This window comes from Peromyscus californicus, unplaced genomic scaffold (assembly GCF_007827085.1).
Source record: "Peromyscus californicus insignis strain IS unplaced genomic scaffold, ASM782708v3 Scaffold_20__1_contigs__length_68692818, whole genome shotgun sequence".
Lineage (NCBI taxonomy): Eukaryota > Metazoa > Chordata > Mammalia > Rodentia > Cricetidae > Peromyscus > Peromyscus californicus.
In genome coordinates this window covers 61,074,195-61,086,671 of record NW_026294503.1, presented here as the reverse complement: position 1 = coordinate 61,086,671, position 12,477 = coordinate 61,074,195, and the positions used below count along the sequence as shown (strand labels likewise).

At 41.3% G+C, this 12,477-nt stretch overlaps 1 protein-coding gene across 2 annotated transcripts in view; it reads right to left on the bottom strand.

Annotated features, from left to right (window-relative positions):
* Window positions 1-12,477, bottom strand: part of Arid2 (AT-rich interaction domain 2) — a 147,813-nt gene that overhangs the window by 40,633 nt on the left and 94,703 nt on the right. For both annotated transcript variants that reach the window (XM_052748765.1, XM_052748766.1), the window contains exons 12-15: window positions 11,091-11,172; window positions 9,104-9,238; window positions 8,338-8,534; window positions 5,122-7,967 (exon numbers count right to left, since the gene is read on the bottom strand). In XM_052748765.1, the coding sequence (XP_052604725.1) occupies window positions 5,122-7,967; window positions 8,338-8,534; window positions 9,104-9,238; window positions 11,091-11,172 (3,260 nt within the window). The remainder of the gene's footprint in view (window positions 1-5,121; window positions 7,968-8,337; window positions 8,535-9,103; window positions 9,239-11,090; window positions 11,173-12,477) is intronic.

Genomic DNA, 12,477 nt, shown 5'->3' with positions numbered 1-12,477 from the left:
TGGGGTTCAATTTCTAGCACCCATATGGAGCCCCACAACCATTTCTAACTCCAGTTCCAGGATATCCAATGCCCTCTTATGGCTTCCACCAGCATCAGGCATGCTCATGGTACAGACACACATGCAGGCAAAGCACTCACACTCATAAAATAAATAATAATGAAAGGCCTTTTGCACAAGCATGCAAAGCCAGCTTCTTCTTCCTCAGCACACTCTCTAATGACTGCAGAAGGCTAGCCACAGCCAGCACTCAGACACAGATACAAAAAGCTTTAGGAAGGATTTTAAGTGGTCAGCTCCCGAGGAATACTGTGTTATCAGTCTTTACTGAGAACCAGGGGGCTTTTCAATTATGCTTTTTAAAATCAATGTAGAAAAGGCTAACTTGCACGAGCAAGTAGCAAAATTAACATAATGCAATGGATGTAACAAATTATAATTTGTTTGGTAATATAAAATTAACAAAATGTTCATGAATATGGCATTTAACTTCTGGAAACAATACTATTCATTTTGTTAAACTATAACCTTGCTTCCCTTTATCATCTGTTCAAGAGTAAATTATAGCTAAAAATTCTAGATACCACTGATAATACTTTGATATGACATTCTTCGATCCCTTCCTAGTATCAGTAGTGAACCCTGTGAGTAAGAAGGCCTAAACTGAAGCGTTTCCCCTGAATGGAGAATGAGTAGGTAGCAGGAACAGGATGGGACAGCTGCTGAAGCACTGCTCTTCAAAGGCTTCAGAGATTAGAGCTGCACACAGACTGTGAGTGTGGGCCTGCACTCGGTCTGGGGGTGCAGCTCTTTCCAGAGCAGAACGGAGAGAAATAGCACTAACTGGGAAAGCCTTTCTTTTCGCGTGCGCGTGTGAGGATGAGAACTCTTACCATAGCTAACTTCCTTTCATCGGGACTAGTCTCCATGTTCCTTAACTACAGGTTAAACATTCCAAATGCGACATTTCAAAATACAAGTTCTAAAATGTGAAACTTTCTGAGCACCAACACAAGTAGAGAATACTCTTCTATGAGCCTTTTGTACTACATACAGAGTCACAAAACATATTGCACAAACATGTATATATCAGATATATGCTTATATGTAAGATACATAAAAAGGAAACATATTTTGTGTTTAGATTTGGTTCCCATCCTTGGGATATCTCATTATGGTCTTAAAATATTTCAAAATTAAAGAAGAGAAAATATGAACATCTGTAAAAGTTTGATCAAAAGCACTTTGGACAGGGGCTTCAGTTTCTACTGAACTTTTTACTCTTATTAAGTATAAATATATGTAATATATATACATACACACCCTTGTAAGAACATGTAGAAATACAATAAAAAGAGAGTTAGGTTTCCTGGTAAAGCCTTTCTCAGTTATTGCAATATGCAAATACAATACAAATCTCAACAACAGAGTAAAAAAAATTGAAATGGCATCCTTGTGGCTTTTGTTAAAATGATCTCCTATGATAACACTAAATGTACACTCCTAAAGGCTAAAGATTCCCCTTTTAATGGGCCGAGGCAATTCCTCAAGCTCCTTTTCAAAGGGAGGAACAAATCGAGCATGGTGGATCAGATCTGTAACTGATAGTAAACTCAGGAACTTGGGGCAAGAAAGTGGAGAGTTAGCCACCAGACTGGGCTACACAGTAAGATATTGTCTCAGAAACCAAACCAAACTAAACCAAATCAAAACAGGAACGGACCAAAAAGGAAACAAGCAAAGAACACTGCACTATAGCACATTAAAAATGTGTCCTTGAGAAGCGGGAACTAAGACCTAATACACATAAAATATGTGATAGGCATAACCTAATAAACTATTTTATATACAAGAATTTAACAAGTTACCAAAAGCTAGGCATGGGGGCACACACTTTTAATCCCAGCAGGAGGGAGAAGCAGGCAATTAATCTGTGAGTTCAAAGTCAGCCTGGTCTACATAGTTGAGTTCAAGGACAGTCAGAGTTACATAGTGAGACCCTGTCACAAAAAATAAACACAAAAAACAAACAAACAAACAAAATAGAAGTTATCAGATCATGGTTTTATTAACAGATACAGAATGTTCAATACAAGTTTTCCATGATGCTGAAAAAGACAAACTTTCCTTTCTTTGTCTTTTAGTCATTTTTAATTTGTAAATATGTTAATGCGGGTTTTGTTTGTTTTGCTCCTAATAGACATCAATTCATGGAAAATGCCAAAGGTAGGCCATCTGGAAATGGTACTCCATGAGCTGCATTCGGAACTTGCAAATATAACAGATTTTAAATGAGCAGCTACAAATAAAGAAATCTGCCTTGAAGCAGGTATAATTTTAAAAATTCTCTACATATTTCCAGTTAAATGTCATTGACATGTAAAATTTATAGTTTCACATCATTTACTTTCAAATACTCCTCCTTTGTCACCATGGTTTTCTATAATGAGATTAATACAGCAGACTAACAGGAGAAACAAAATCAGTAAGAAAAATGTGTTAGGATAAAGGCAGCAGGTAGGATTATCTATTGCACTGCTCCAGTCTTTCGGCCCTGAGCATTCTGAGAGTGTAATTATCCCTTTCGAGGGACTGTGTTCCTTCTTGACATCTCAAGATCCTTTGAAATAGCAGGAATGATGTCTCCACTGAAAAAACAGCACATTTCAAAACCCTCTCCCTTATGTGCTGATGTATCAGAGGCATGAATGACATGGGGTAATCAAACACTTTGTGATTACATTTGAGGCTTGCTCCACAGGAGATAATTCAGGTCTTGTACTGTAAATATGGTCAAAAGACCATAGCTGTGCTAAATATTAGCTTTGCTAAATATACACTGGAATGCTGAATATACGTAGACATTCAGTAAGTTAAATTTAACTTTTTATTGTATGTAAGAATCTTGTTTCATCTTGATTATATGTCTGATTGGACATGTTCTTAAGCTGCCCTCTGTTTATACTTATAACCATAGATTAGTGCTCCTCTCAGCCCTGGTCAGAGAAGTATCTTTCTGTAACTGGTAGAGGCTAATGCAGAGACTCCTAACTGATCAAAATGCTGACAATAAGTGACTATTGGGTGCTCAGACCTAGAAAGGACATCTGTAAGCATCCACTGCCCCCTACTCCAGGTCTCTAGGCTCAGGGACACTGGAGAAGAGGCGGTAGAACAAATCTAAGAGCTGGAGGTTGGGGAGGAGCTGTGAAGTGCTGCCCCAAGGACCTGACGTGGCCACTGCACTCATTAACTCACAGAGCCACAGTTATGGAATACAAACCAAGCCAGTCAACATTCCACCAGGGCTTGTGGAATGGCTCTTGAGGCCCTGTCCCTGGTTGAGGAGCTACTGGCAGTTGACGGCTGCTTGGAGAGTCCTTTTTCCTCAGGGACATGGCAGCTGGACTTGGTTGTTCCTACTCTAGATGGTTGTCTGTCCATATGCATGTGAGCAGTATTAACTGGACTCAGTGGCTTACAAAAAGAGATGGAGTATGACGGTGAGAGGAGTCCAAGCAGAGTGGCTGAGGGATGAGAGGGGTAGAGATGACCGAATACACTGGATACATGTATAAAATCACCAAAGAACAAATGCAAGGGTTATCAAAAAGGGTCTATCGTGCACCCTTGTAAGCTACCAATTCAAATAGTGAACAAAATGGCATTAAGCAAAGGCCTAAAAAAGAACGCTGGAGAAGGAAGAGGAGATTGAAAAACCCGGGCAACAGTGGGAGTGGTTCCTCGGGAGTAAGCAGGCTCCTCCGATGGCCCAACAGCTAACTATCTTCACCCCTGAACTTGGGTTGTAAAGTCCGTCCCATATGCCCCGCCCACACACACGGCGCGGAAGCAGACCTGGACCACTATGGGGGCTGACCAGTGGCAGGTACCATGTTTAACACCACCCAAAGGAATCCTGTTTTGTTTGTTTGTTTAATTTTCATAGACCTTGTGCATATTTCACCTCTTTCCTTGCAACTAAGTATCAACTTTGGAGATAAGGGATATAGCTTTGGGACTGTGCACACTAAGAATTGAAACCAGGTACTTAGATAGGCAAAACAAGTCACTCTACCACTCAGTTATACTCTCAGCACAGAATATAGTTGTTGTTGTTTTAAATAGACTATGTTCTCATAGGAAATGAGTACAATTTAGTACATAATTTTTCAGATCAGCAACAAAATGTATGACTTTAATGGCCCAAGCCATCTGCATATGACTAATATGCTTAGAGTTTTAGTATTTGTACCCTAAACTGATCCTTTAATAACACTAACATTTTATACACAATAGTTCAAATAATTAAAATATAAGATAAAGGACAATTTTCTAGAATTGTGAAGAGAAATTATTTAGAACAGGAGAGCAAAGCTCATGAATTAAGAGCTGGCTTTCAACTGAAACAGGCTTAAGTCCTGGTACCACCTCTTGGGCGATGATCCTGGACAAGTTAATTAACATCTGGGTCTTCACCACCACCATAGTATTAACAGTTTCTGTTAATAGGATTCCTGAAGATTCGACGAAAACATGCTTTGGTGCAATATTCTTAGTGAGGTCCTAACACCAGCTAATGTTACTATTCAACTATTACTTTTTGAATACCGTAATGAACATTATAGTGGAAGATTAAGGACACACAAAATGAGGGTAAATTCCGTAATACTAGAGTTCTTCTGTAATTTAGTTTGGTTCACTATCATTTTATTTAGAGTTCTTAAAGACTCCAAGAGGAAAAATCAACCAGGCACATATAAGATGAATTGAGAAGTTCACATATAGTAAAAATTTAAAAAATTCAACATTACACCATTTAAGTGAAAATGCCAACACGTGGAGTTATATGAATAAAAAGGCCTTAGAATTTTCTAACAATCACTGGGCCTTCCTGCCAGGTACATAGCATCCATCATGGAAGGTGAAACTGCATACACAAAACTGAAAAACTCCTTACCTTGAATGCTAGAGTGAAGAACTGAAAACTGTCTAATAAACCAAGAGCAGGGAAGTTTGAGTAGACAGGACCTGACACCATAACCACTTAAGCTGACACATAACAATCCATTTACCCTTCGTGTTTCCAGACCCCACTGTAGTGAAACAAGCAAGACTCACCTGTGGGACCACACTCTGCATGTAGGAGGGCGGATGCTGCTGCTTTTGCTGCACAGCACTCTCTATTGCTACTTTAGCTACCGTGCTGGGATCCGCTCCTGCTGGTACAGCAACCATGGTTGCGCTGCAGCCAGCATTGTTGGGGTCACTGATTGTAACAATCCTCACTCCTACTTTATTTGGAATTCCTGGGACTGCTTCCCGATCGTTCTCCTCGGCCGGCCTCTTCACAGTTTTGCATTCAGCTGTGCCATTTGTAGACCGGACGTCAGACGACAGGGCAGAATGGGACACTCTAGATCCTGAGTGGGGAACTGCTAGGATTTGATGCCCCTGTATAACAGGGGTTGTAGAATGCGGTGAGACAACTACACTTGGGCGTTGCTGAGGCACATCTGAATTCAAACTTGAAGCTAGAGGTCCATTAGGCAAATCAGTACCACTGAATTGCTGTGTTGCCACACTTGAAGCTTCCTGCATACTGCTTGTGGACGGTGACCCACCCAAAGTTAACACAGGTCCATTAGAAACTCTTTCTAATTGATCACCTTTGGCAGTATCTTGCTGAGTAGCATCTGAAGTCCCTTGTGGTTCTACTGGAGATATCTCACCATTTCCAACATGATTAGAAGAAGTTTTGTGATTTGGAATGTTTTTGCTTAAATGAGAACCATCTCCTTTATCAAAATCACAGATCCCATTAACGAGGGTTTTTTTCAAATCACTTTTGATATCCTGCATGTCCACTTGTTCTGAGTTCTGTTTTCCAGATGCTCCATTCTCACCTAATTCCAAGGATGGCCCATTGCTGATTAGTGAGCACTGATTAGTCTCACTTTGAATTTTCCCTGAGTTTGAAGGAGGTAGACTTGAGTCACTGTACTTTCTCCCATTTAAAAGACTTCCCACCTGTATTTCACTTTCACTTGTATCCCCATTGCTGGTGTTTGTGGTTCCTCGTCGGCAGGACGGATTCTCCATGACCTCAATTTTCCGTTCATGAACATGTAAACCTGTTGCTTCCTTTGCTTCCTCCTCCTTTTGGCAAATGATCTTATCGCCTTTGAATGGGGGGGTAGCAGTGGTACATGGTGATTGTCCGGCTGGAAGCGTTTGCACCTGAAGTCCGGCTCCTGCCTGCGCTCCACTCATGCTAATTCCTGCTGGAGCAATGAGCTGAGCTGCATTTCCCTGACTCACAGTCGCAGTTGCAAAACTGGTATTTGGCACAACTGTTATGGTTACCTGGTTGCCAGAAGTCCCTTGGAAAATGGTTGCTGGGCTATTTGAGATCAGTGGACCCGGCAATATTTGTAAGTTCGAAATGGGCACTGTTTGTACTCCCCCTGTTGGTGGCATTGTACTTTGCACCAACTGAACATTTTGCTGTCCAACCAACAGCTGCTGAGCTGGAGTCTGCCCCTGCACTCCAAAACCAGCTGCTTGGTTATTGGCCACCTGATAGACCACCTGAGGGCTAGGAGCTCTTGCATTGTTAGGGGGAGGAATCTGTGGTGCTGGGAGGATGAGCTTACCCCCTGGGGTTGAAGGACCCCGCTTTGGAAGTAGCAGCTGTTTTATCAGACTAGACTCATTGGAAGCAGGTTGGGCGACTCCTGCATTTGTTTGCTGGGGCGGCACTGGCATCTGCACTTGTTGTGGCTGTTGGACTTGTACCTGGACCTGCTGTGTGGGAGGTGCTGGTGAGTGCTGCTGCTGTTGCTGCCTCTTCACAGATAGCATCTGACTGACAGTAGGAGGTGGTCCCTGTGACTGAAGGGTGGAAGAGGATGACATGGCAGTAGGGACTTGGTTATTAGTAGCTGGGACAGGTGATGGTGAAGAAGATGGAGTTATGTTTGGTTGTCCAGTTAGCTGAACTGTCTGACCAGCTGGGAGAGCTGCCGGATTAGCAAGAACAATTTGGTGAATGGCTGGTGCATAAGTTTGACCTTGTTGAGCTGGCTGGCTTACAATCACTACACTTTGCTGGGTTGGTTGCTGTGGTTGTTGAATAGGCTGCTGTACCACTGTTGATGAAACTTGCTGAGAAGGAAGCGGTTTGGGTGCAATGTTCTGGAATCCTACCCTGGAGGGCTGTGGACTTGGAACACCAGCTATGGTAACCACCTGTCCTGTAGCTACCTGGAAATTCTGTACTGAAGTTGCTGAAACGATGTTGGATGCAGAAGTTGTTACGTACTGTGGGGGTGCTATGATAACAGTGTCTTGAGGCTGGCTACCAGCCGCTGTCTGTTGAGATGAAGTGTGCATAGGTTGTGGTGATGTGCTGATTAATTGCTGACCCTGTGAAACTGTAGACGTACATGCTGGCATGTTCTGTACTCTTCCAAATAGATGACTCTGTGGTACAGTTTGCTGAATTACTGTGACAGGAGTGCCTGAAGGGATCTGTCCTGGGACCACTGTGTGTAATGGAGATGGCTGTGGCATCACAGATGGATGGTGAAGCAAAGTCTGAGAGTTCACAACTGTCACAGGTTGGGGCCCTGTACTGTGATTCTGAACCACAGAACCCTGTGCAGGTCCTCCTCCAAGAGCAACACTCACAGGAACTGCTGCCTGGGGCAGGGAATTCTGGATGACTGTTGCCTTAACGACCTCACAAGGAACTGGAGCTTTATTCTGAATGACAGTCACTGGAGCACTTTGTTGCTGGTGGGTATGAACTGAAGGATTTGGTGGAATTCTAGAAACAGTCTGTGCCACAGTATGAACACCTTGTACTGGAAAAGACATTTGTGTTGCAGTCAAATTTGAAGATTGATTGGTAACAGGAGTCCTCTGAAAATGATTTCCTACAGCTTGAGATCCATGAGGGATTCCTATACATGGGGAAAATGAAAGTTCCTAGTGAAATGAGAGCAGGACATCAAATGTCTTATTATCTTACTCAATACAAGAGGAAGGGTGGAAAGAAATGAATGCCTAAAGAAGAGGAAACATTCGAGTATGATGACACCCATGAGAAACACCGTAAAAAGCACAGGGCAAGGTCATCACTTAATATACACAATATACATTTAAATTCTGGTTCTACACTAGCAATACTTAAAACACTTAAAAACTTGGGGTACGCTGCTATTGCCTGTAATCTCAGCTTTCAAGAGGAGCCCAAGCTTGAGGCCAGCATGTTTTGTATAGCAAGACCTGCCTATGAATAAAATAAAAAACATTAAAATTGAAAATGAATACCTGCAGATGGAGGAGTTGGAGACACATCGGCAGCAGAATCAACGCGGACCACAGGGGTGGAGACTTGCTGCTGCTGATAGTACATCTGGATGGGGAGTGGGATAGCCCTCCGCTTCACTCCTACGACATGGATATGTGCCTGCCCACTGCTACTGCAATCCTCCACTCTCTTTACTGTATGATTTGGGAAAACTGTTCTGTAAAAGAACACATACTCAATTATGAAAACCAGCATAAGAACACAACACTGTCTCTAGAAATGCTTAGCGTACTGCCATTGTTACTAATGTATGGACCAATGTGCTTCACAATTCGGCAAAAGAAGAATACAAAGAAAACTATATAGAAGATTAATTCTCCAATTAAAAAGCCATTATTTATTAACAATGTTGAGTTGTAAGCAATTTCATATATAATAGTTTAAATACATGTATTTTTACAAATTTAGCAAAGTATCAAAAAGTCTCATCTTAGGTCAGATGCATGTTAACTACATATTAGGATTCAAGACTTAAAAAGAATAATGTCCTCAACGTGTCAAAGAAGGTAGGAGAAAGAGGAGAATTTGATTTCTTCCTTTTCTTTCTTTGATAAACCTCACCCTGTCAACACAGTGACTTTACAAGTCTCCACTGCACTAAAGCCAGCCAGCGTGTGGGAAGTTCAAGCAGTAGATACGCAAAGTCGGCAGCTTTGTGGTGTTTTCTACAGTACGCAAGAGCAGCCAACATAAATGACGTTTACTGTGAAAAGCTATGCACTTTACCTCAGACATCTGTAAAACCCAGTCGATGTGAGAATGCCACCACGAGCTAATTTACTACAAGTTGAGAGATACTCAGAATACATTTCTGCTCGAGAGACTGAGCAATCTGGATTTACTTCAAAGTGAGCATTTAGCCTAAAAAAGAGCAAGAAATTAAGACATTACATACCACAGGAAAACCCATGTTGAAAGATAATGTGTTATACTAATAATTACTTCAACTAACCAAATTTCACTACCTCGCGCGTCAGTAGTAAAATACACACTAAGTTTTACACAGATTTAATGAACTAGACCAATTGCTTATCATACTTACTACAGTAGCATAAATAAAAGCTACAGTTACAGCTCAGCCACAGGAAGGATGGTCTGTTAGCAACAGTTCTCTAAGAAGCAGTGCTACCCAGTGGTTATCTGCTGGTGTACCTGTCTTGCAATAACTCCTAATCAAAGGCATCATACGGTACACTGAGGTCAAGGAAATAGTGGAAAGCTGAACTAAATTTTCCTTTGTACCTGGAGTAAATTCCTTCAGCCAAGAATCACCAAAGCTTTCAACTATGACATCAAACAATGACATACTACACACTGCCACTCTCATCTCCAAGCACTTCCGTTTGCTACTTCACAACAAAGGAACACATGCTTCTTTTTAAAGTAACTTCCATCGACAAGTCAGGATTAGAAACCTAGTTACCTTTGTAAAATCTCTTTACAGAACTCACTGTGCAAAACGGGCTAACTTGTTTCTCATACACTAACTCACATAGCAACAATGATAAAATAATCTTCTTTCCTTCTTGCTAAAAAGTGTCAGGAATATAACTGGGATGTGAAAAAGTCTGTGCCTGCGCGCGCCATGCACACACATGCACACACACACACACACACACACACACACACACACATACACACACGCTTTAATGTGGTGGTGGTTTGTGCTCTTTCCAACTTTCACAGTCCTCTATGGTCTCAGAGTTCAAAAGTAGAGAGAAAACACCATTTACTTTGCACTGCAGAAGGCGGCTAACAGATCCAGCTGGCGTTAGAAGAGTCCTCAAGAAGCAAGGGTTAGCATGTAACAATGAGAGGGAAGGGGCAGAAAAGCCAGTGGAGACACTGGAAACCAGAAGCTGGTCAGAGCAGAGCACAGCAGTCTGGGAAGGTCTCACAGAAACAAGGCATGGAGACACCAACAGTGACAGGAGCCCGGGCAGTAACCCAGCAAAGGAGGATGGGAGAGAGGAGTGAGTCACGTGTGGTCGCAGAACCAATGTCGGCACAGCTCCCAGCAGCCTCGCCAGCTCTGCATGTGCTTTGCCCACATGTATGAGATTGGAAGACACAATCTTCTCACGGAGACAGTCCTGTCAAGTTGTTTATCACAGGTGTAGACACACAAGCTATTCTATCACGTGACTCATTCTCCCTTACTAACCATGGACAGGAAAGCTGGACTACCTTTAAATAATAAGGCTGGCTTTAAGCCAGGTGTGCTGGCATCTGCCTGTAACCTCTGTACTTGAGAGATGCTATGTTCAAGGACAGCCTGGGCTACGCAGCAAGGACCTGCCTCAAACACAAAACCAAAACCAAACAAGGAAGGTATTTAACAACAAAACCTGGTTCTACTTTCTCAACACTAGTCCAACTTAGTTTTAACAAAATAATTTGACAAGAACAGACTTTGTAAGCTGACAAATATTATATCCTACAAAGTGAAAAAAGATAACGTTTTAACACAAATGTTATTCCAGGGGCGTTAAATGTCATAATTTAAAGACATTCCAGTTAGGCTGTTTTAATTTAGAAAATTTTGATGAATTCTTTTCTTTCAAAGCATGCCAAAGTATACGTGAAATGACTTATTTATACAACTCAGATCTACTCTTACTAAGAACTGTTGGGTGACTAATGAATCTGCTTCTTTTCTGTTGCTTTGCTCTTCCCAAGGATTTTAAAGCCATAATAGAAACGAGGTACTTACCACTGACAGGCAAACTTTTCACTATCTATTTCCACTATTCCTGGAGGTGGAGCAGCATGCTGGGTTAAAACTGTTCTGGAAGCTGAAGAAAAAGACACATTAAAGCTGTATCACTAACAAAATGTAGTCACTATATGCTACATTCATAGGCACTGAACCAGTTCTTATTTATAAAGAATGTCTTCTACAAAGACATAGAAACACATGAAAATAAACAAATTAAAGCAAAGTGACCACGTATTATATCAGGTACTGTTTTAGAGCCTTCCTATCTTGCTTAGCCTTATAATAATTCAACAATAATAAAATAGGTAATTTAGCTATTAGCAATATAAATTATTTTCCCCATTTTCAGAAACCGATTGAACACTTCACATATTTATTATTTTTCTCAGTCCTTTGGTGTATAGGTACAGGTAAGAAAATCAAGCTACAAAGATTAAAACAGAACCGTGCCTGAGTAAAGCAGTGGACTCAGTGGGAGTGAGCAGAGCTTGGTAGTAGCATGCTTGCCTAACCTAGGTACAAAGCCTTACAATCAATCTCAGCGCTACAGTCAATTAATAAAAAAGTGAACAATTAGAAAAGCTAAGGTCACCAGCTTGATAAGCATCTGTCAGCTCAGCTGCACAATGCATTGGAAGTGATAAATTCATTTTTAAATTTAAAAGATGAATACTAATTCAACAGAAGCTCTAGGCTAAGACAGAACAAACAGCTGGAGCATTACCAATTGGAGGCCAGCCTTGGCCTCATACACAGACCTATCTCAAAGACAAGCAGAGAAGTGTTGCTTTATAAGAGTAGTAAGAACTAGCTTTGCCGGGTGGGCTCTGAGTGGGTATTGGCACCCTCAGGGCCCTTGCTTGAGCCCGGCACCAAGAGCAGCACCTTCTACCCAAGCCTTATTAGTCTGGTTTTGTAGCAGACATTCTCACCTATTAAATGAGGGAAATCTGTACCATCCAGATTTTTACAAGAATGCAATCAAAGAATATGATACAAGGCACTTTCTAAGTATCAGAAGCAGCCCTCAAAATACAGTAATGCTCAATATTGAACTACTTCAATTTTCTTAGCCCAGAGGTCCAGACCAATAGCATCAGCATCTCACAGGACCTTGTTGGAAATGAAAGTTCTCAGGTACCACGTGACTAGAAAATTCTGAAGTCTGTGCTGTACAAATGCCTTCAGACTATTCTACTGTATTGTCAAGTCTGTGAACCACTATGCTAAGTAGCAAGCATGATTTATAACAATGTCTTGTAAATACCTTTTTAGAAATAAAACCTATCAAGACAAAGAGACAAGTCAAGCATTTCATAATTCTTTGGTTTAGAAAGAAAGAAAGAGAGAAAGGAAACAAACAAACAAAAAAGCAGAGAGC